A 24,881-nucleotide genomic window follows, 5' to 3' on the forward strand; every position below is an offset into this window, starting at 1 on the left:
TTTATGCTCACAGACAAGTATAGTTTTCGCTTCTGATCAAAGAAGCTGCTTTTTGCAGCAGATAAGAACCATCCCACAAGGCCAAATCTGCTCAAACTAGAGAACAACTGTCTGTGGGGTGCCCAGTCCCAATCGATACCCCTACAAGACCATTACAGAGGAGAGGGATAGATTTTTAAGAGCCAGAGGACCAGGTAGTCTGCTGCAATATTCTATCTTCTACATATGACAGGGAGTCTACAAAGTATCAACACTATGCCCGAACAAGACCTGAACAATAACCAGGCCAGTTGATATGTTGAAGTGGTTGATTGTGCATGGCCCAACCCCAGCAGAGGCTCAAGCTTCCTAATGCTGCGAGCCCTTTAATACCTACAGTTCCTCGTGTTGTGGTGACCCCCAATCATAAAATTACTGCTGCTTCAAAATTATAATTTTGCTGTTATGAATTGTAATATAGATATCTGATATGTGACCCTAAAGGGGTTGAGAACTACTGTCTTAGATGAAGAGCTACAGGGAATTAGTGAGTGCTGAGAGAATTAGTTATCCTCAGGGATGAACCCCCTAATTGGTTAGCCAATACCACCCCTAAAAGCCCATACATACAAGCAAGACCAAAGGGAGCCAGCAGGCTGCATTTATTTATTTATTTTTTCTTTTTCTTCTTCTTTTTTCTTTTTTTCGGAGCTGGGGACCGAACCCAGGGCCTTGCGCTTGCTTAGGCAAGCGCTCTACCACTGAGCTAAATCCCCAACCCCAGCAGGCTGCATTTATATATTTATTTGTATACATATGTGGCAATAATCATGAAAGAAAAAGAGACCATGAGTTCCAGAGGTAGGAGGGTGGGAGGGGAAAGAGGAAGTGGAATGATGCAAAAACACTTTAATTGAATCAAAGAAATCACTTGCCACATTTAGATAGTTTCGTATCAATAGCTCTACCTCACAATTAGATATAAATATATTATACAAAGAGTATGTACCATACACTTCACAGTTGCAGTATCCCTGTAAGCAGGAATGTGAACCCCCACTGCTTGGACCACTTAACAACCACTCAGAAGCCTCCTAGAAACAGATGAGCCTCAACATTTCACAGAGTACCTACCTGAAATCTAGTAAAAAATAAATATCTCTAAAACTTATTAGGAAGGCTGGAAAAATATGTGAATCATATACTCTTAATACATAATTTTGAAAAGTTAGTGTAAAAGTGTTTTTAAGAAATTGAGGATCATTTCTTCTTTCACCACACCCCCTATTTATGTTCATCCCAATTCCTATAATCTTTAGTCCTATTACTGTATGTGGATGGGTAGGCTGTGTGGGCTATCGACAAATTTTACCTCAAAGACTGGTCTTAACATGACAGAGTAGGCCAAGAGTCAGAATACCAGGCCATAATCCTGATTCTGTCATTAAACAGCCAATGAAGATCTACTCAGTTCTTTAAATGGTTTTTGTCTGTAAAGTTGAAAATAAAATAGAGAATGTGTAAGAGTCTGTCTCGCTGGGGACTGTCTGGTTAGCTGAGTTCCCATTGTAGTGAATCAACAATGTAACTGGGAGTAGATAATGAAGCTAGCTAGATCCAAACAAAGCAAAACAACTAACAACCAAAACCAACCAACTGGCTGGAAGAGACAGTGTGACTCCTTTGAATGCCTCAACACAAATGTCAAGCTGTGTGGGCAATTCATTTAATTACAAGGCACGATGTATGAACAGAACAGCACATGCTGCCCTCACAGTCCTATCTCTACACACATTCATGTGTTGCTGTGCTGTGGCTCAAGCTTGCTCATGTATTACAGCCAGCTTCTCCAAGTCACACCCTCAGCCCCCACAGCTGCCAGTTATGCAGAATGGAGGCCAGGAGAAATTTATACCGATTTTCACCTACTGGCTAAGAAACCAAGAAACTACAGAGTTGTAAACACATCTGTAATAATGGGTACAGAAAACCTTTACTTCTGGTTGTTAATTTTTGTAAAAAAAAAAAAGTTTTAAGAATGGTTTTTACAGTGCTAAATTACTTGGTAAACAGCCAGCAGTCCTCTATATCACTCACAGTAAGATCTCCAGAAGTCTAGTAAAGTCCTTGGTGAAATGCATTGTCACTTAAAGAGAGAAAATGTGTAAGTTGGCATTAGTTTGTAGGTCATACTTGAGGAACTGTACACTTTAAGAGTCTAGACAATGTTTAGATTGTTGTTAGGAATCAGGCTGGTTTAGTAAATAGTGGCTGTTCTGTAGCATTGAATAGTTTAGCTAGGTTCCCCCTCTAGTTGAGCAGGTCGTGTGTCTAATTGAAGAGCTGTTGGTTACTGTCAAGTGTGTGTGCTGTGCTGGTTTTCAATGTGGTTTACAGGTGGGAGAACTGGGTCGGACCGTTGGTTGCCCCTCTCCTTTGGAAGGTTGCCTGGCACCTTCATAACATGAAAGTTAGTCCTGGGGCAGCAACAGCTCTCTCTGTGTGCATTTTCAGGTCAGTTCCAGCTCAGGGGTCTTTTGGCTTGTTTCTAAAGTACATTGTGTTTTCAGCAGTTTGGACTTATCTTTCACCTCTGGGGTAAGCAAGGATAATAGGCTGTATGCTTTGGGGAGTCTTTTGGATAGCCCTGGCCAAAAACTCAAAAGACACTTCTCATGTCTGGTGTTGGGTTTTGTGTGTGTGTGTGTGTGTGTTGGTCTTTGGGTCATCTGTCATTCCAGTAGAAGAGAAAAGCTCATTAAAACTACATGTGTACTTATACACAGAAATACACACACACACACACACACACACACACACACACACACACACACACACACACACACACACAGTTTGTTGCTGTTATTGGTAAATACTTAATAGAATGATTCCTTATGGCTTTTCAGGTGTCCTTATTTTTATTTTTCTGACCTCCCTCCTTTATCTATCTCCTTCCCTAAAAGTGTCCCCAGCCCCCACACCTTTTCACATTTCTATCAGATCACTGAATCTTTGGTTACTTTTAACTAAATCAAAGTTTAAAATCTTCAGGGAGGCTTCATATACTTCACATCTGGTTACCATAATGCTGAAGGTATTAATAAATACTTTGACTTCAGAAGAAAACCACCCCAAAGGTTGAGGCATAGCTTTCAGTGTTAGCAGGTCAGCTATTTGTAACTGAAGTGAGGCAGCCCAGTATGAAAACTACCACTTGGCACTTTCTTTCAAAATGCCATTCATGGTCTTTCACAGTATGTGGGCAGGATCATACAACATGGTCAGTTTCAGAAGAGCAACTCAGCTTGATGTTCTCTTGAATGAACTGAGGCTGACTTTTAGCCTTCAGTGGTCTGTTAAGAGATGAGAAACCCATACAGATGAACTGGGGTGGGTGCTAAACAGAACCCAATTTCCACAGAAACCTCGTTCTGGGAGAGATTGCTGCCTGTTTTGACTTAAACATATCGTATGCACCCATTGAAGAAATCAGCCCACCCCATCTGATACTTGAGGAATAGGATTAGAGATGCCTGTTTGAAGTTTCTTTTTCCTTTTAAGAAAATTAGTAGGTATACTTAAAAGGGTTACCCATGCTATTATTTTCGGACTCCTGGGGTTGAGGTAAAGTAGCTTATGGGTTAGAACACTTGTGTGCCACGAGTATGTCTCTAGGTTCAATCTCTAACCCTGAACCCACCTGTCAAACAGAATCTAATCCAAAAATTTACAAATATATTTTAAAGTGCCAGTTGATAACCTGCTGTTTCTCTCAGCACTTCCTTTTCCTCTGGAAGGAAGTCTGAGATCAGCTCAGGGCACTCTGAGGTGTTAGCATTCACGGCCCTGTTCTTCCTTACAGTTTGAGGTGCTACATGGTCCTCCATCATCATAAAACAAACTAGAACCCCAGGAGTGTTATTTTATGTTTTCTAAAGCAAAAGTGGTTTGAAAAGCAGGACTTGGGGTTCAGGATGCAGCTCAGTTGGTAGAGTGCTTGTCTAGACTGAGGCCCTGGGCTCCACCATCAGTTCTGCAAGTTCTGCATACACTGGTGCATTCTGGGAGGTGGAGGCAGGAGCATTCAAGGATTAAGACAAGGAAAGGAAAATATTAAATTAAAAAGATGCATGAGTATATGAAAATTTGATTGGTAGTTTTCTTTGAGATCTGTACTGTTCAGACTTTGAGACCAAACAGTAAGTAAAATCTGTACATTAAGCTACATGAAGCTGGGTGCAGTGGCACACCTTTAGTTCCAGCATTTGGGAGACAAAGGCGGGCGGATCTCTCTGAGTTCAAGGCCAGCCTAGTCTACAGAGTGAGTTCTAGAACAGCCAAGGCTATACAGAGAAGCCCTGTCTCAAAAAAGCAAAAGAGAAAATACTCAAGATTACGTTTTCCATATAGATTAGTTCTGCTGTTTTTGTTAACTACTGCCCTGTCTACACACATGTTGCTAAGAATATTGTTCAGGCTGCTTTTATTACAATAAAGAATAAAGTTAGAAAATATTTACACGTGACGGTATTTCCTTTTACTTTTGGTGCTGGAGATGAACTGGGGACTGCACACACCAAGCCCAGGCTCTCCCACTGTCTCCAGCTCCACACTGTATGAAACATGGAGAACGTGCAGACCGGGCATTAAGTAAGCAGCTTCCCCACGGAACACAGGAATGCTACTTCAAACTCCTGGTCGGAAAACCTGCTCAGAGATGCTCTAGCAGTTTCCCTGATTCGAAGTCTCTTTTCTGGGGACAGAGAGAGAATATGGGCCATGGTTTCAGCATAGCCTTCTTCACTCTCAGCCAGAAATCCAGTTATCTGTCCTTCATGAGGAATGACGATGTCAAGCTTTGGGCCTCCGGAATTGTGTGCGAGGATAATTGTACCAGCCGCCATACACTCGACAACTCCTGAGAGGGAAAAACAAAAACCAGACCTTTAAGTTTGATTAACATGATACAACATAAAATGATGTTAAGGGCTGTGTGTGTGTGTGTGTGTGTGTGTGTGTGTGTGTGTGTGTGTGCGCGCGTGCACGTGCGTGCGCGCGCGCCTGCCTCTGAATGGACCTGTGGAGGCCATGAGTTGACTTCAGCTCGCTCTACTGCTCTCCACTCATTGTGGAGACACTCACTGATTTGGAATCTATACTCGCTGGCCAATGAGCTAATGATCCACTGGACCAGTTGATCTCCACCTGTGGGTCACAATCCCTGTGGATTAAAGGACTCTTTCACGGGTTGCCTAAGACCATCAGAAAACAGGTATTTACATTATGATTCACAATAGTAGCAAAATTAGTATTATGAAGTAGCAACAAAAATGATTTTATGGCTGGGGGTTACCATGACTGTAGTACTGTATTAATGGGTTGCAGCGTTACGAGGTTTGAGAACCGCTGCCCTAGACTCTCCAGCACTACCAGGAGTGGTAGTGGTGGGGTCAGAGGTGCGCTGCCACTGCTGCCTTTTACATGGGTCTGGGAATTGACCTAGGTCCTCATGCTGCACAGTGAGCACTTCACCCGGTGCATGGTTCCCTAGCATCTTGAGTCCTTGGGTGGACTCTACAGAGATGTTTTGTAAAGACAATACACTGGGCCGAGGGCGGAGCTCAGTGGGTAGAGTGAACCCTGGGTTTGAGGCACCACATAGAAACTCCATATGACTGTGCACACCTACAATCCCAGCCATTGGAGATGCAGAAAGAGCGAGAGTTCGAGGTCATCACAGTCACATGGCAAGTTCCAGGCCAGGCTGGACTATGTGAGACCCTGTCTCAAAGAAGGGAAAAGATGAATACACTACACAAAGTAGAAGGCTAGACATTATTGCCAGGACGACAGAAGATTAACAAGAATCAGAAACAAGAGTGAGAAAACACCAAAAGTAAAGTTTTAAGAGGCCCAATAACAGCAGTAGGTAAATGTTAACAACCTTAGAGAACTAAAGTGCGCTATGCTCATAGGTGCACAGCTGTCTCAACAGTGTTCAGCCTCTCCCCGCTGTGCTCTCTCCATGCCCTCCCTAACAGAGCCAGCAGTGCTGCTCTCCTGCCACTGCTCAGCCTACCGTGCTTGGTTTCACCTGTGCTTCCTGTTCTCTGGCCACGCTGCTTTCCCTAGGTCACTGATAACCCCCTTCTTTCTCCAGTGCCAGCCTGGGGCCCAGCTGCCCTTTCTTTTTGTCACCAAATACCAGTTCCATGTTTCCAAATACACTCCACAACCATTTTCTGCAGCCCCCCTTTCTTCTGCCTGCTCACCTCTTCCTCCTCAGCTCTTTCCTGAGACTCCTCTTGCTCTCTTTCCCCCAGCCATCTTCACCACATCTGTAGCTGCCTGTGTCACTCTGTATTAGTCAGACTACAAATATATTTATATATTAAAGGATATATGAGTGATTTATACCCTTAAGTAGAGGCCTCCAGAACAATATCATTTTATCAAAAGGACTGAAGAGTTTTGAAGGAGAATGTTTCTCATAAGTTCATATATTTGAATATAAGGTTTCCAGTGGATGGAACTGTCTGTGGAGGACTAGGAGGTGTGGCTTGTTGGAGGAGGTGTGTCACTGGGGGTGGGCCTTGGCATTTCAAAAGACTCACACTATTCTCTGTACATTTCTCTCTGACTCCAACTTGTAGTTCAGGATGGAAGTTTTCAGCCACCGTGCACTTGTGCTGTTACCATGGACTCTGACCCCATGAAACCATGAGCTCCTAATTTTTCTTTTCCTAAGTTGCCTTGGTCATGTTTGTCATTCCTAATAACAGGAATGTTATTAGGACCTTATGCACATCTTGCGGTATCAAATAACTTGTTAAAACACAAAACAAAACTCACCAATCCCAAAATGCTCATTCCACATGGTATGCAGACCGATTGTTGCTTCAGACAAGTAATTCTTCAATTCATCGAATGAAATGTTTATTTTAAATTCCACATTTTCTTGAACTCCCAAATTCTCAGACAGTCTTCTCAGTTGGTTTACTCTAAACTCATCATCTTTGTTGCGACATCCTCCAATAAGGACAAGTTTTAGAGAATGGCGGGACTCAGCTGCCTTCTCATTTAGCAACTTAGCAAAGGCTTTGATCTGCAAAGCATGATTCTTTTCCGGCCTGAACTGGCCAATGGAAACCAGTAAATGCCCTGGGGTCACCTTTTTCTCATGTAAAGGGATGTCCAGAAATGTCTGCACATCACAAGGTGGATAAACAATGTTAGTGCAATGCCCGACTTTCCACAGTGAGAGAATATGGTTTAGTGTCCATGAAGAATTAACCATGACTATGTCACTGCAAGATCCAACAAGGCCATAAACAAAAGCAAATAAATAGTAGTAGATGAGCTTTGCTTTGCTGAGGAGAGCGTTTCTGCTAATGAAAGCAGCGTTATTAAATCCAGGATTTTGATTCTTCACCACAGACAGCATGTCTGTGCTGATAGTGGGATAGTGAACGTAGCTCCCAACTCGGCAACCTCCCACATATTTAAACAGAGGCAGTGTGAAGGCGTAGCCCATCGAATCGATGTACACATCGGGAACACGCTGCATCAGAGCTTCCCAGCCAAGAAGAATGGAGCCGAGACTTTGGCCTAGCAATGTGAAGTGAGGATAGCGAGAATCTTCCACAAGGTAGCGTTTCCTTAAGAAAACAAACTGCACTGGGTGAACCAACTTGATGTTAAACCTTCTGAAAGCACCTTCCAGTATCTGTTGACCACTGACATGAATGTCACCAGTATACACAACATAGACTGCATCAGGATACCTGGAATAAAATGTCATTAACACTTAACATTAAAATTAAGCCAAATGTTAAAATTTCCTTATACTCATAAGCAAACTGATTTCTGTACTAAAATGTTTTCTACCATTTTTCATTTATTGAGTTAAAACGGACTCCATCTCCTCTGGGCTCCTAGTCTCAATCTTTCAAATGAGGCCTGTGCTGAGTTCTGCGTGTCACCTGCAGATCTGTCTGTTGAAATCTGTCTCTAGTAGAAGGGCACTGAAAGGAAAGGGACTCGTAATGGGGGAACGGGGACTGAGTCTTCTTGTGCATGTGTCATATACACTGTACCCCTGAGCTACACTCAGACCCTCTGTGGTACCCTGGAGGAGGACTGAGGGAGTCTGTTCACCCCGTCACAGCAGGGAAGTGCAGCCAGCGGCAGTTACGCACAGAGTCACGTCCTCTGGCTCATGACTGTGGATTCCCAACCTCTGGCACCATGAGAGAGAAATCCCTGTAACCACCCAGCTGAAGGTATTTTGTTAGTTAGCTGAGGAGACTGATGCCATGTCTACCTATTTGCCATTCCTTCTCCTATGGGTTTAAATGGAGCGAACACCAACAGAAATTTCTGACATATTAATGAGAGGTTTGCATTTTTAGGACATATTGAAAGTGTTTATTTTAAGGAGTTTAGCTGTAGGGCACTTGCTCAACATACACAAGGTCCTGAGCTCAACCTTTAGCATCACAAAAAACAAATAAAGACATGGGTGGGGCCCTTACTTAATGCTTCTTCCTATAAACTGGCAATGAAATAAAACAAAAACCTAAGATCCCCTAAAGTTGTCTTGGGTTGGGATCATGTCTTTTTTAAGGTGTATTTTTACTTATGTGTATTGTCTGTGACTGTGTGAGTATTGGCCACATGTATGTAACTACCTCTGGAAGGCAGGAGCAGGTATTAGATCTCTTAGGGCTAGAGTTAGGCAGCTGTCAACCTTCTGATGTGGGTGCCGGGAACTGACCTCAGGTCCTCTGGAAGAGCACCAGGCGCTCTTAACTGCTAAGCTACCCTCCCAGCCTGATAGAATCATAACTTTAAAGTACTACTTAGTATTCTCTCCTCTCACTTTTTAACATCTCCCTGCCCCCAAATATGTAAACTACATAATGAAGTTTAACTGGCTGGGGGCAGTTAATCACATTCCTTTAAGAAATTAATTCCTGATTCTAGAGACATGTCTTAGTGGCTAAGAGTACTCATCGTTCTTACAAAAGACCTTGGTTCAATTCCCAGGACCACATGGTAGCTCATAAGGATCCTTTAACACATGTAGGTACTAATACACATAAAATAAAAAGGAATCAAATCTTTAGAAGTAACTTCCATAATAAGAAGTCCAGTTATACACATTGTTTCCTTGCTACCCCAATTTTCAGACTTCCTTAGCTACTTAACTAGTTCTAATATAACAACATCCTTTAAACACATTGTAAGTAACCTACGCACACAATTATACCCTGACTACTAACATAACAGTAAAACACTGGACTCGGACCAAGGCGATGATTCAGTGGATAAAGCACATGCCGCCAAGTGTGAGGACCCGTTTGTATCCCGAGCCCTTATAAAGTGGCAGCCATGCGTGACCCCACCGCTCTGGAAGGCAGAGACAAGTGGGACCTCTGGGCAAACTGCCGAGCTAGATTGGCAGGGATGCTGAGGTCCAGGTTCAGCTAGGGATCCTGCCTCAGCAAAAAGTAGAAAGCAACTGAGAAAGAAATCCAATACCAGCTACGGCTTCTACATGCACAAGCACACATGAATACTCTCCCGAAACTGTATACTTAATTATTTCCTTTTTTTTTTTTGGTTAAAAATTGTAAACCTTTTTCAATTAAAAAGCATGCCAACTAAGTCAAAAATTTTGGCACTTAAGATAATTCAAGGTTGTTCTCTAAGGGAATCTGGGACTATGTTCTCACCTGGATAGGTTTCATACGGATATCAGAGATTTATATATTTTATAATACTCTTTGAAAATTATTTTCAGCTGGGTCTAGTGTGCACATCTTAAATCCCAGCACTTGGGAGGCAGGGGTTTGAGGCCAGCCTGGTCTACAGAGTGTGTTCCAGGACAGCCAGAGAGCTACACAATGAGACCTTGCCTCAATAAAACCAAGAACAAGTAGGTTATTTTTTCCTGACGTTACTATCCCCACTTGCTCTCACGTATACCATGCACTTATCATCCTCTCCAGCCCAACCAATCTCTTCTTCCCAGCAAGGCTTTCCCCTGCCCTCTTTTGTCTTTTTCTGGTGTGTGGGCATTTCATTAGGGTTGCCTGAGTGAGCACAGGTGGAGAGTTTTAAACAAAGGCAACTTCCTAGTGGCTACCGCACAAAGCACTATGCCTCCCCCAAGGCTTTTTCACTGATGGGTGGGGCGTTCCTCTCCATCCATCCTGAAGGGTCTTGGATGGATTTTGTTCATGTAGCTTAGTGTTTTTATCTGCAATAAAAGGAGGTTTTAAAAGCTAGCTTTTCTTTTCTTCCCCCTCTGAGTGGTACTTCTTACGTTGCCCAGGCTGGATTATGACTCCTAGGTTCCAATGATCCTCCCAATTTAGACTCTAGGAAGTTGGGATAACAGCCCAGTAACACTGAAGTTTGTGTAAACTAAAATTTAGTCTGATCTTAGGAGGTAAGCAGCAGCGCGGGGGTTTTAGCTAAGAAAGATGCATACCTACTTTTTCTGCAGGGCTCTCAAAGCACACCACAGAACTCTCTCTCCTCCTCCGCCTGCATTGCAGTATGGATGGAAAAATGCAACCACCATTTGATCTTTTCCATTTTTGCTGGTTGAGGCTGACTTTTTCTTCCTCTGTAGATGTCTCCTGATAACCCAAAGGCCAATGACCAAATATACGCACAGAACTCCACATATAATTAGTCCAGGAAAGAAGAGTGAATAAAAAAATCTGAAATAAATAAAAGGTGAAAAAAAAATCAACCTGTTGTTAATTTAAAAATTCAGCTACAAATTAAGGTTTACTTTTTATACATTCGCTTAATATTAAGTATCAGAGAGAATTTCTCTAAGTCTGGTAACGAAATATTCAAATTATTTTTTTCCTTGAGTGGTAGTGATGATTGAGGTGATTCAGGGCCTCATACATGCTAGGCAAACACTTGGTTCCTAGCCAATATATACCCATATTTAAACAAGATGTTTTAAAGAAAGGTAACTGTTATCCAAGGTTATGGATTACTCATCAAACACCATTATAATGCAGGGAGTCAGCCATTACAACGGGCACCGTACAGAGCTGGCAGCATTCCAGTTATTTAGCAGGAAAAGGCCAAGAATGTGCTAGAACTACCTAGCTTGTTCATATTTTTAGCCATCACTACAGACCTTGAGGCAGAAAGTACAGAAATGAAGATGTAATACAAACTTTGGTAATAATGCGTGCTTTTCAGAACGCTCTTACGCCAGCTCTAAATTTTCAACCTGAACAAAAAATACATATGAAGTTAGGCAGGCCGTCATAAGATAGGAACATCTTTTGAAATATGGAACTACTACAATAGTAGTAATCACCGGGTGGTTAACATTCCTCTTTTAACTTCTGCAATTCCTATGTATCTTAAAAACAAAAGCAATATATTTGCAACTTTAAACATTAACCAGGAAGGCAATTACTCAACAGATGGTCAAGAAGCAACCAATTGGTTTACGAAGCAGAGAAGCAGCAGGTAACCGGTAAGGAAAAGGCTGAGCGGTCAGTTGGCGAAACATGCGGGACAACTGCGGTAAACTGAGGCACGAGAATAAAAGCTTTTCTACAGACTTTATCTGGATTGCTCCAAGCCCCTCCACGCCCTCGTGAGCTCAGGCCACCAGCTCCTCACCGCAGCACTGCGTACACGCACCAGCTCCCTGTGTCCGCCGCCATCTTAGCCCACCCTCCCCCTCGCAGCCCGGAAGCGCTTGCCTGTTCTACTATTCTATTGGCTCCTGAGAGAGCGTGCGCTGTTAGCCACGCCCCCTATTCACACGCCTTCCTGCAGGTAGCCAAATAGCCGCTTCCCACAGGCGGAGCGGGGCGGGGCGCACACGGGTCCATCCCACTTGGGCCACACCACTGCGGTGGTGGGCGGGGGGGCGTGGCTTGTGATGGACAGCCGGCTCTCCCGCCCCTCCTACCTCGCTCGCCCCTCCGGTCCGGTAGCCCCCTTGAGGGCACCCCGCCCCGCCCCCACCACAGCGCTGGCAGCCGGTTGGGACCCAATGGGAGGTCCAGGCGGGCGGCGAGCTAATCTTCCAGTACAGATTCCGCTCTTTCAGAAGTGTCGGCGAGTCCCCAGCGGCCGCAGTAGCGGGACGCTGGGTGGAGAGGGGGCTGCGCAGGAGCGGGCGCCCTGGGACTGTGGTCCCAGCTGCACCCGGTTCGCAGCGCACGGCGGACCTCGCTGTCCCGATTCCGCAGCTCCGGGGCTGGGAGATCTGAGCCCTGAGTTCCCCAGGAACCACGGATGCGCGTCTTCGCGCCTCCTCTCCCTGGCTTGTAAAGTCGCTCTTCCCTCCCCCGACCAGGTGACCTTTGGGCTCGGGGATGGATCCCAGGAAGAAGTTGGCGTTTGTGGGGACAATGCCTGAACAGGAGAGAAAGGTCACAGCCAAAGAGGCCAGTCGGAAAGTAAGTTTCCTTCCCCGGACCGCAGCGTGTACGCACCTGCCCGAAGCGCAATTTTCCTCTGTTCCTCCAGTACTCGTGACTGAGGACACGTACCCCCGAGAATCCAGCTCAAGGAGTGGCTTGGGCGGAAAGCCCTCTAGATCAAGGGTGCCACTCGCCAGCCCTCTGGTGTTCAACCGTGTCGAGCCTAGCACTTTCCCTGGTCGTGGTGTTGCTGTGAAAAAACTCTGGTTGCGCCTAGGAGTGCTAATGCCTGGCTAATGCCTGGCTAATGCCTGGCTTCTCAAACGGTCTACATCCAAGTCCTGTAGCTTAAAGGCGTTCATTTTAATAATACAAGCGGTTAATTAATGCAGTCCCTTAAAGATGCACACAGCACAGAAATATTTAGCTCGAGAAAATCAGGTCTCTTTTTCAGTTCTTTTCTTCATGTGCGTCTCCAATGAGCAAATACTGAAACTTGTAGGTCGCGGGCATGTGAAGAATTCTTGAAGATTTGTGTGTTGTTTTAAAATATTTTGTCTTGCCTAATTGAAATCACTTTTTTCTTTTTTCTTTCATGTAGCTGTATTTTGGAGATTGTTTCTCAGAGTGTCATAGCTGTTGATGGTTCCCCTCGTGGGTGGCCATGGCGGTCGCTTACTTTCATTCCCTGTTGACATGATCTTTGCACTTGAATTGTTAGAGAGAGAGAGAGAGAGAGAGAGAGAGAGAGAGAGAGAGAGAGAGAGAGAGAGAGAGTGTGTGTGTGTGTGTGTGTGTGTGATGGAGGTCAGGGGCATCTTGCTGGACTTAGTGCTCATTTTCTACCTGTGTATCCTGGGGACTGAACTCAGGTCATCAGGCTTAAAAGCAAGTGCCTTTACCCAGTGAGTCATCTTGCCTTACTTGTACTTGAATTAAAAAAATATGTGTGTGTGTATGTATGTATGTATGTATGTATGTATGTATGTATCTATGTATGTGTATATGGGAAAGAAAGGGGAGGGGAAGAGACTCTGGGTCCAGAGGTAAGCAGAAGACGTTCAGGAGTTGGTTTTTCCCTCCTTTCAGCAAACTTAGGTCCTCAGGCTTCATGATGGTGCCTCCACCCACTGAGCCATTCAGCTGGTCTTATACTTGGTCATTAATGTAGAATTTAATACTGCGAGTATTGCTTTAGGTCTGGATTGCTGGACTGGAGCTTGCTCCTTTTGTACAGGTCTCTGAAATGAATTAATCCAGCAGTTTTATTGAGCGTCCCTTGTTAGTGAAATTCATTTAGCCTCTGGTGTGTAGAAATGAAAGGAGTGTAGGTTAATCGGCAGGGAGAGAGTTTGCTGAGTAGGTAATTCTTAGAGTGGGAAGACAGCCCACACAGGGTAGGGGTGGCCAGAGCAGAAAAGGAGATGCTCGGCCTATCTCTGGCAGTGTCCCCACGAGAGAGTAAAGTCTTTATCTAATCAGGTCAAACTCAAGACCTGCTCCTCTCCTTGAAAGCAGTTGGTTAACCGCCCTGGCTCACGTTGGCCTCACCAACTTCTGAAGTACACTGATAATGGCTTTAGGCAAAGTCACTGAACCTACTATGCTCGTGATGTTGTACTGGTTTATACTCCCGTGTGTTCACTCTCTCATTCAGTTCTTACGACCCATGCTGCTTTGTCTTTATTCTGTTTTTGCAGTACTGAAAGTCAAACCCACAGTCTTGTGCTCATGAATGCTTTGATGCAGATTTTTGTTTTAACTCTGTGCCCAGGACCAACCTAGGGCCTCTTAGCATTCCATTAGCGACTATGTCCCCGGTCCCAGCCTAATATTAACCATTTTGTCCCTGCTGTTCAGCACATGGTTTTATTTTGGATATTGTTTGAGAAATGCAAAGGTCTGCGGATCCAGCTATAACTTGAGATGTTTCCTTTAGACTTTCTTATAGAATAGTATAGGAGTGTTGAGTGTAAACAACAGGGTAGGTGTTGGGGGCACAGCGCCTTTACTCATAGAGAAGCACTAAGAGAACAGAACTGTTAATCAAGCTGGGCTGTCTTTGCTATTGCAGAGGCAGACTCACCTACCTTCCGCTATAGGGGTAGACCTCACCAAATTCCTTAGAACGATTATCTCAGATTCTTCCCTCCCTAGACCATTATCTACCTTTAGGGGAGATGTCAGGAGTACTTTATGGCCTGCTGACTTCTACCATCCTATGAAAACCACACTAGATCCTAGGCCTTTTGGCTATAGAAGCGCCTTTGTGGTCATGTGTGCTTTGCAAAGGAGTTTCTATGTAGTCACACCTTGAGCTTTACTGTGCACCTAGGTTGCAATGATCGTTGCCTGAAAACCTTTACCAAAATGGTGCTTTAAACATTCTGGTGACGAACTGCCTGGCATTAGACTCGCTGAAGTCTGATCCAGGCTGGCGAAGTCAATCTGAACCAGGTAGGTCTTTATTCTCAATCTAGTGGGTTTGATCCCCCTCTTAGACACTGCAGGGTCCCCTTCAGGTAAGGGGATGAGGAAGGACAGGATGATGAGGATGATTCTGTTTTATCGAATGATCAGACGAGACTTCCAGGGCAGATTCCCACTGGACTAGAGATCCAAGTGGTTCAGACTTCAGCGAAGCATTCTGAGCCTCCAAAGTGTGTCCAAGTCCTGAGGCGCAAGTTGGATAATAGGAAACAGGTATTTGATCTTTGTCCTGGCTTCTTGAACCTTGAGGTTTCTTCATCCAGTTTGAGAGGAGAGAGCGTTTTATTGTTCACAAGAAGAGCCCTTCAGCTTCACTGGGGTCTGTTAAGAAGGAGACATTGATGTACTTTATAACTGGGTCTGGTCACCAGAGAAACCAGTCACTTGGTTTGGGTGTTAGAACTTTCCGTGGCACCCCCAATCCCACCCCCCCCAAACACACACACATTCTGAGGGTGAAGGGACTGGATTAGTTAATCACAAATGACTCATGATTTTACCAATCCTGCTTACCAAGCAGAACCTCCATAAAACCCCTACAGGATGAGTTTGGGGAGTTTCTAGGAAGTGAACCTTGTGAAGATTCTGGCTGTGTGGGTGGCCTGTCTACAGAAGGCTCGGAGCCTCTGGGAACTGATCCCCTCCTCCTTGCTCTGAGCACCTCCTCCACATGGCTGTTCTTGCACTGTGTCCTTAATAATGCATTTCTGTGAGCTGCCGTACTGAATTATCCATCTTAAGGTCGGGCAGGACCCCGACTTCCTACAGTCAGTCACTCAGGTGCACGGTAGCACCTGCTAGAATTAGAGACTCTTACGTGGCCAGCCCTTGTCTCACCGGATCAGGGCTAACTTCGGGCACTGTTAGAACTGCAAAAGGTATCCAGGCTGTGTCGGCGGGGAAACTCATGCAGAAGTTAAATAACTCACTCAAAGGAGCTTGTTAATAAGAGAAAATGTAGTAGTATTTGGTCCTAGGTCAGCCTGACCAGTTTTCTCCAAAACGGAGGGTCTCCTTTATGACGCTTGATAATACCATCTAATGTTACTAAACTAATGAATTTGGCTTAAATTTTCAACTCTGAGATGCTTAAACACACTTAGAACATTTAATATTTATCCTCTGCATCATGCTTTCCAAGGACAGAGTGGGTTGTTTGGTCCCTGCCCCAGAGGCCAGGCCAGTCCAAACTGTGTCATTGGTTGTTCTTAAGTGTCTGGGTGTATTGAAGGGAGTGCAAACTATACGTAATAATGTAATTCTTTTTCTGAGATGGGAGGGTTTTGCTGTGTAGCGCTGGCTAGCCCATTACTTACTGTGTAGCCCAGGCTGATCTACAATAGTCTCCCCACTCAGGGTTGAAATTACAGGTAATTTCACTATAGTCTGCCTCTTTCTTCTCCATAGTATGTAAAGGTACCTTTTATAGCATTATTTCACTGTCTGTGTTTTTCTTCAGGGGGTTCTCTATGTGGCATTGATCACCAGGTGATGTAGATGCTTCAGTGCCTAAATTGCCAAGCCTGGCTTTTTATTCTTCTTTTTCAGCTTTATTCTCTTTATTATTTATTTATCTTGTGTGCATGAGTGTTTTTGCCTGCATAAATATCCGTGTATCAGGTTAGGTTCCTGGTGCCCAGAAGAGTGTGGCAGATCTCCCGGAACTGGAGTTTCAGATGGTCGTGAGCTGCTGCGTGGGTGCTGGGAATCGAACCTGGGTCCTCTGGAAGAGCAGGCAGCCAGCGCTCTTAACCACTGAGCCAGCTCTGCAGCTCTGTGGCTGGATGTTAAATGCTTTACTGGCAATCATTTCGGTTTGAATCAGAAGGGGAGGCCACAGTAGAGACTCGATTGCTGCTCACCAATAACCACAGGGTAAGGTGTCACCTTAGTCAGGTGACTCGATGTCGTCCTGAATCACATGAGAGAAGAGCATTGCCTGGTGAAGCTCTGACAATGCCCCTTCTTTCCTTCTCTCCCTCCCTCCCTCCTTCCTTCCTTCCTTCCTTCCTTCCTTCCTTCCTTCCTTCCTTCCTTCCTTGTGGTGTTGGGGCTAGACCTCTGCCTTATATGTGCTGCCCACACCCCCATCCCTCAGTTCTTGTTTTTGTTTTTTAAACTAAGTTAAAGTTGGAAGGTAGACTCGGTCTCATAAAGCAGAAAAGCTTTATTTTCCTTTGGGCGTGGCCGGGGGCATGCCTAGTGCTGTGATAAACACAGTGACCGACAGCAACTTGGTGAGGAAGGATGCATTTCAAATCACAGTCCCACATCCCACCTGTCCTGGAGGGAAGTCAGGAGAGGAACTCACACAGGGCAGGAACCTGGAGGCAGGAGCTGATGCAGAGGCCATGGAGGGGTGCTGCTTCCTGGCTTGCTCCCCCTTGGTTTGTTTGCTCAGCTTGCTTTCTCAACCAGTAACACCCCTCCCCACAAGGGGTGGCACCACTCCCTGTGGGATGGGCCCAACCACATCAGTCATTAATGTAAAACCCGCCCACAGCCTTGCCTTAACTGAGGATTCCTTTTCCAGAATGACTCTGGCCTGTGTCAAGTCGACAAAAACTGGCCAGGGCAAGATGGAACTCAGGGCCTTGTGCCTGCACACAGAGCTGCACCCCCTAGCCAATCGATGACCAGGGATTGTGAAATCTGCCCTTTCAGAATATAAGTTTTGCTGGTGCCAAAAAGTCAGGCGTCTGAGTAGCTGGCGCTGCCAGCAGTGTGTTCCTTATCACAGCCGTACCTTTGACTTGCGCTTTACGATCTTACGGATCTTATGGGCTGTCACTGCTCCTGGGAGGGGCCCTGGGCTCAGCCTTGTCTCTCCTTACTCTTTCCTGTAGAACACTGGTACTGCGGGTATGCTGTCTTTAACTTTTCTTCCTGGCTTTACCCCTTCTCCCCTAGTCCCCAATTGTTATTTAGATCTGCAACTTGGTTGGTTTGTTTTTGTTTTGTTTTTTTTCCCCCTTTCCTTCTTTTTCTTGGAGGCCAGGTCCTGATCTGTAGGCTAGGCTGGCCTTGAACTCCCAGCCCTCTGCCTCATCCCCTTACGTGTCACCTTTTCTCCTTTTCTGTAGAACCAGAGGGCACATCAAGCTTCTTTTAAAGGTCATGCTCTTTGCGAATACCTTTGACCCTCCTCTCTACCTGTCTGGGATCTTGAGGACCTATCCCCCTCTTCACCTCCACCTCCCACTGCCCACCCAGCCATCCACCGAGGGAGCCTTTATTCTGCCTTCTCTCCCATCGCCTCGTGCCCTGCCCTAGCTGTTTGTTGTACCCGTTTCCCTTACAGAAAGACTCCCTGCATCTCCCCATTTTCACTCTTTGATCACATTGCATTTTCCTCATTATTTTGTCAGTTTATTGGTTATGAAAGAAATATATATATATATAACCATATGTATCAGTTATGAAATGTAATAATAAATTATGCTACCTGACTGAAGAAGAAGAAGAAGAAGAGGAAGAGGAAGAGGAAGAGGAAGAGAGGAAGAAGAAGAAGAAGAAGAAGAAGAAGAAGAAGAAGAAGAAGAAGAAGAAGAAGAAGAAGAAGAAGAAAGGGGTGAGGGAGTCGGAGAGGGTCAGGGACACCACAAGAAGACCTACAGGGTCAACTAACCTGGGTCCACAGGGGCTCCGGGAGACTGAACCACCAACCAAAGAGCAAGCGTGGGCTAGACCTAGGCTCATGTAGCAGATGAGCAGCTTGGTCTTCATGTGGGTCCTCTAACAATTGGAGTAGAGACTGTCTGTGACTCTGTTGCCTGCCTGTGGATCCCTTTCCCATAGCTGGGCTGCCTTGTCTGGTCTCAGTGGGAGAGGATGCACTTAGTCCTGCTGTGACTTGATGTGCCAGGGCAGGGTACCCATGGTGGGGCTTCCTCTTCTCCTGAGAGAAGGGGGGTTTGGAATTGGGGGAGGTGTAAGGGGGTACTGAGAGCAGAGGAGGGAGGAGGCTACGATTGGGATAATAACATGACCAAATAAATAAATTAATAAAAAAAAGAATACTGGGGCTGAGGAGAGAGATGGTAAGAGCACCCGGGCAAGCCTGAGGGCCTGAGTCAGAATTCTCAGTACCCATGTAGAGAACTGGGCATGGCCGTGGTTGCCTGTTAACTCAGCAGTGTGGGATGTGAGGGCAGAAACAGGCTGATAGGAACTAGCTGGCCGGCCAGCCCAGCTAAAATGGCTAGCTAGTTTCCATTTCAGTGAGAAAACCTGTTTTAAAGGAGAAGGTGGAGAGTGACAGAGGAAAACCTCCTATGCCCTCTTCTGGTCTCCACCTGTGCAAACATGCATGCATGTACATTCACATTCACATGTACCTGCACACTTACACATGGGTGCATGCACCTGCACACTCACTCACACATGGGTGCATGCACCTGCACACTCACTCACACATGGGTGCACGCACCTGCACACTCACACATGGGTGCACGCACCTGCACACTCACACATGGGTGCACGCACCTGCACACTTACACATGGGTGCATGCACCTGCACACTCACACATGGATGCATGCACCTGCACATTCACTCATGGGTACATGCACCTGCACATTCAAATACATGGGTGCATGCACTGCATACAGGACACATCCACCTTTCTTCCCTGTATTAGTCAGCGTTCTCTAGAGAATGAGAATTGATAGAATGAACCCCCACCTCTCTCTGTAAATGAGATTTATTAGAGTGGGTTACAGACTGTGGTTCCACTATTCCAACAATGGCTCCTCTCAATGGAAAGTACAAGAACCCAGTAGTTGTTCTGTCCATGAAGTTGGATGTGTCAGGCCTTTGATATACACCAGAATCCCCGAGAAAGTGGGCCCAATCCTAGTGAAGGGATGAACTTGGCAGCAAGGGTCAGGGCAAGCAGGCAAAGAGCACTGTAGACTGTCGTTCTCTGTTTTGCACTTGTTATAACCCAGGTTGTATTGTTTTGGATTTGAACCCAGAGCCACAGGTATTTCAAGCACATACTCTACCATTGAGCTACACCCGCAGCCCTGTAGTTCAGCCTTTTGTGTTTAAAAACCATTGTCTTGTGTATCTGGATAGATGAACAGTGCATCATCGAGTTTTGCTGATGTCTAAGAGCTGTAAAAATCACAATCCCACCCTGCTTTTCTGAGCGTTCTCCGCCTTTGCCCTCATATCCAACTTTTATTCTAGCATCCTTTCTCTGACTTAAATGTTTTGTTTTAAAATTCATGTTGAAGTGTAATCCCAGTACAGCAGTCTTAAGACATATTCCCTTTAGGAGGTTACAGAACTGTGAGGGTTGAGTCCTTGTGAACTTGGGATTAAGTGCTCATGTGGGAAATCTTAATGGAAACTGTTTGCTCCCTGCCTCCTGCCCCGTTCTTTCTCATCTACCAGTGAGGACTCTGGTTCTTCCCTCCAGACAGTACAACAAGGCACCACCTTGAATAAAAAGCAACTCTTACCAGACACTGACCAATGGCTCTGATCTGGGATTTCTTGCCTTCCTTACAATGGTGAGATATAAAATTCTGTTCTTTATAAATGACTGCATTGTCTGTGATAGTTGCCCTGATACACTAAGAGATTGGTAATGAAGAGTGTCCTTGTAACAAGTACCTGGAATCGGGAAGTAGGTAGTGACTGAAAGAGTTTGGAAGGTCGGGCCAGAAAAACCATAGATCAGTCTAAACAGGGTGGTGAGGGTGATGTGGGGAGGGCTCAGACGGGAGCTGTATGTAAACAAAGCTTAGATCTTCTTAGAGACATTTGAGCGGTTGGCCAGAGTGTTGGCAGGAATAAGAAGAGCAGTAAAAGCAGTTGTGGCGAGACGTTAGGTAGAAAGGAGAAGAGTCTCATTGGGAACCTGAGGGAAGGCGGTCCTTATTACAGTATGGTGAAGATGGATGACTTGTGGCCACAGAGATCCGTAGAGCAATGGACTAAGCTACTTGATGGGGAACACACCATTAAGCCAAGTGTGGAGTGCTGCAGGGCTTCCTGATCTCACAGAGTAAAATACAAGAACATGGATCCAGAATAGCAGCATCATCCACAGGGAAGCAGAACTGGGACGGACCATCCTTAGCCTGGCTGCACCACAGAGAACAGAGGTTTGCCTGGGAGAACACTTGATTGGGGATTAACATTTGGCAGAAGGAAGCCAGATGGGGAAGGCGTTTCAGAGACGTTTGAGGTAGCCACTCTCATGTCAGGTCCTGAGTGGCAGGCCCAGGGAGGTAAGGAGACTTCAGGACAGGGGCCCACAGTTCCCATGGCATTTCAGGCGGGCGTGTAGAAGCTGTTTTCGCTGAAAAACCTCAACCATCCCTCGAGTCTACTCGAGTAAGAAGCAAGAGGTTAGAAGCACCTACATTTTATTTTGTTTCTCCTCTACTGTGGCTGAGGGCACCAAGTAGGCTGTTGTTCTTAACATTCCCTCCTCTCGAGTCTTCTCGGATTCTCTAAACAGCAGAACCTTGGGAGATGGGAGAAATGGGGCATCATTCACCTACAGTGGAGCTGCTGACTTGCTGGTTTAATATGCAGCCATTTTTATGATCAATTTTAAATAGATTTCCTTGAATAAATGCTTGAAGTCATTAGGACTTTTTCCAGAGACCTGATTTTTTTTTTTCTTACCAGCGGATGCAAAACCCAGCCATCATTTCCAATGGAGAACAAGTATTCTGAGGCCAAGTGTGGGCAACAGTGGTGGGGAAGCACAGATATTCTAAATAGCACGCTCCGACATGGTAATGGTTTCATAATGTTTGTATAGACACGGAACAGTGAAAACTAAATACATCATAGGAGTGTCAGATAGGTGGGGTACAGCGAGGGAGGGAAATGTGCGCCATGCCATAGACGCTGTCTGACGGACGGTATTCTCACCCTGTGTTTGGGAGACGTTAGAGGTCAGCACATACCACAGTGACTTACCTAAAAGGCAAGGATGGATGTTAGGTCAGCAACAGTTATTAGGAAGGCTAAAGATAACCCCAGATGAGAAGTAGGGTCAGGACCCACCAATATTCCAGTTCTCCACAACCACAGAAGTTCACCCACACACTCAACAAATGCTGAGAAACTGAGTCAGCACTGCTTTTAGCAGTGGGAACACAGCAGGTATCAGAACAGGTTGACAAAGGACTCCTCCCCCACTGGAGTTTATATTCTACCCATAGACATCTGTTGACAGCCAACAAGTCGGCAAAGCATGCACGACTTCAGCAGTCATTGACTACTCTAGGGGAGAAAAAAAATGAGGCTGGGAGGGTTCCTAGGGAGTTGAGAGTGTTGGAAGGTCAAATGGGTGCTTTTGGGGAAGTGAGTTATGAGGTAACCTGTGAGTGAAAATCCTTAAGCTTTGAGATGGGGATCTGCCTGTGGGATGTTGGTGGGAGGAGCTTCTAAAAGGAGGTAGTTCTAAGTAACAGGACGAGGAGAGTGGTCTCAGTCTCCTCATCCCAGCGTGAGGGACTGGTCAGGATGGGCATATGGGATCCCAAGAAAAGGGGCAGAGCACTCCGCTTTCTTACGGGGCATTGTAAGGATTTTAGTGTGGTTGACTTTGGCTACTTTGGTGGGTCCCTTTTTCTTCCACCTTTCTCTACCCTTCCAACCCCCTAACACTAGAAAAGAGAGAAGGATAGAGAGGAAAAGATTCAGGGGTCTGAAAGGGGGCAGTGTTATCGGTAGACTACTTCCTGCTGACTAGGGACATTGATCGAGTGCCTCAGGAGAGGTTGATCTCCACCATCAGGAAAACTGATTTCTTCTTGTTTCTTCTTTGTGTACCACTACTTAACAAACCACAGCCAACCAACAACCCACCCTGCCTCTTGGCCCCTAGCATTTATGTACCAACTAAAATTGTTCCCAGAATCCTGAACGTCACACAGTCTCAGAAACGACCTGTACCTGGCAAAATCATGCCCCCACTGGAGCAGTAGGCAAATCCTAGCCAGCAGCTGTGGACAATGGGAAGCAGCCCCATATCCCACACCTAGGATTAAAAGAACATATTCTTTTAACATTTTTGTGCATTTAAAAAACCCAACACTCCAAAGTTGTCACTATGCTTTACGTTCTAATCCTGAGTGTGGGGAACACCTGGGATCACCTCACGGGAGTAATAATTTCCTATTAGAGGGCTTCTGACTTTTGTGTTGAGAAGCCAGAGGTCGCTTAGGAATTCTCTCTTTTCCGTCTTATAGAAGGGACCTGTTAGGTTACCTTTGCCGGTCTAGCGCGTGCTGTATAACTCAGGCTGGCCTCAAACTTGTAGCAGTCTTCTTCTGCTGCCTCCCGAGTGCTGGGATTACAGGTAAATCCTCCCAAGCCCACGTTAGAAGTCTTAAAACGAATCTGCTGAGCTGCACTGGCTCTGGGCTGGAGTGATGGCTCAGTTATGCAGAGCACTGACCGAATGACCAGGGTTTGATGGTCAGCTTAGCACCCACAGTCATTCATAACCCCAGGTCCTGGAGCCAGTCTGTCGGGCCTCTGAGGAGATCGAGCGTGCAAGCGACACACATACATGTAAGCAAAGCGCCCATGTGAATAAACATTTTTAAAGTGCCCGGTGGTTGCTACTGGCTGTCTGTTGAAGGTAGAACTGACAGGAGTTGCTGGACATTTATTTACTGCTGATTTGAAAGGAGCACTTCTTACCAGTAGTGCATCCTGGGCTATCGCTGGGGGGGGGGATTTCATGGGCCAGTGAAGGCTATTGAAGGAAGAGGGAACAGGAGACAATTAGAAGTGCAGTTGTAGACTTGCTAAGTATGTTGTTGTGCATGTTAGACATCCCAGGGACATGGTGACAAAACATCGACTTCCCGAGTGTGGAGTTTGGGAGTTGTTGACTGTACCAAGGAATGAACACGTAACTTCTCCAGATTCCCGGGTCGGAGTCAGGTCTTTGGAAGCAATTAGCTCACGAGGGTAGACCTAACGGGACTGGTGTCCTTATAAAAGAGGCTTGAAAAGGGAAGGGAGAGGGGGCATGTGGCGTTTTGAATCTGCGGTGATTAAGCCAGCATCACTGAAGTGAAATCTTCTGGGAAGTGTTTCCGAGAGCACAAAGAAGCTGTGTTCCAGAGATAGCCAAGGGTGTACCTCACGCTGCAGCGGGACTTGGTGCTGTGTAAAAATCACCCAGGTGGTACTGGTTTTGAAGGCATGAAGGGGTCATGGAGAGCAGCTGAGACTTGGCACTGTGAGAGGCCAGAGAAAACCCTTGGTGAAGGTACAGCCTCAATTGCAGTTGATGGCCCACAACTGAAGGGGTCATGCAAAGAGGTTGAGGCTTGGCACCATGAAAGGAGCCTATGAGAGGCTTTCGGTGAAGCCTAGTTGCGGCAGAAGACCTCAGTGTATTGGAGATGCCAGTACCATGGGATGATCACCAAGAACAGCAGCAGCAGTGGAATGGAGTCAGCTAGAACTTAGAGTGCCACAGAGGGCAGAGCGGGAGAAGTGGCCCAAGCCATTGGAGGATCCCAGAAGATCATGTGTGGATCCCAGATATTGTCTTGGATACCCCCAAAATATTAGAGATGGCACAGCTATGGATTACCTACCAAGGGACGCTGTTAACAGGGAGTGGAACCGGCCCAAGAGAACAAAGTTTGTTGCTGCTGAATGCTAGATCTGCCAACAGCAGTCAGGAAGGAAGGAAGGAGCTGGAGATCTGGAGAGAGCTTTGATGTCAAGCATGGAGATGCAGCGTTTGGAGGTCGACAAGCTGGGTTTTGGTTTTGCTTTTGCCCAGGATTTCCTCACTCTGCCATTTAGGAATGGTAAGGTATGATGTCCTGTGATGTTGGAGGTGTGTGGTTTGCTTTTCGCTTTTGATTTTATAGGGGATTACAGTTAAGTGGATGAATCTCAGAAGAGACTTTGAACGTTGGACTTTTAAACATTGAGACTGTGATAGAGTTCAGAGACTTTTGAGGTTGGACTGAATGTATTTTGCATTATGCTAT

General features: G+C 45.7%; 2 protein-coding genes across 4 annotated transcripts in view; one reads left to right on the forward strand and one right to left on the reverse strand.

The window, feature by feature from the left end:
- Positions 1-636: 636 nt before the first annotated feature.
- Alg11 (ALG11, alpha-1,2-mannosyltransferase) lies at positions 637-11,710 on the reverse strand. Of its 3 annotated transcripts, none has more exons than XM_006253354.4 (4): positions 11,586-11,710; positions 10,482-10,712; positions 6,832-7,763; positions 637-4,897 (listed from the first exon to the last, which is right to left on the reverse strand). In XM_006253354.4, the coding sequence occupies exons 2-4, from the start codon at positions 10,568-10,570 to the stop codon at positions 4,626-4,628; spliced, it is 1,293 nt and encodes a 430-aa protein (XP_006253416.1). In that variant the 5' UTR covers positions 10,571-10,712; positions 11,586-11,710; the 3' UTR covers positions 637-4,625. The 3 variants fall into 3 exon arrangements, with proteins under 3 accessions (XP_006253416.1, XP_006253417.1, NP_001101871.1); XM_006253355.5 differs by having other exon boundaries at positions 11,668-11,686; NM_001108401.1 differs by having other exon boundaries at positions 4,453-4,897; positions 11,647-11,698.
- Positions 11,711-12,382: 672 nt separating this feature from the next.
- Positions 12,383-24,881, forward strand: part of Atp7b (ATPase copper transporting beta) — a 71,368-nt gene continuing 58,869 nt past the window's right edge. Inside the window, exon 1 of the mRNA NM_012511.2 lies at positions 12,383-12,434. Within this exon, the coding sequence (NP_036643.2) occupies positions 12,387-12,434 (48 nt within the window). The 5' untranslated portion in view covers positions 12,383-12,386. The remainder of the gene's footprint in view (positions 12,435-24,881) is intronic.

The sequence above is a fragment of the Rattus norvegicus genome, chromosome 16 (assembly GCF_036323735.1).
Source record: "Rattus norvegicus strain BN/NHsdMcwi chromosome 16, GRCr8, whole genome shotgun sequence".
Classification (NCBI taxonomy): Eukaryota; Metazoa; Chordata; class Mammalia; order Rodentia; family Muridae; genus Rattus; species Rattus norvegicus.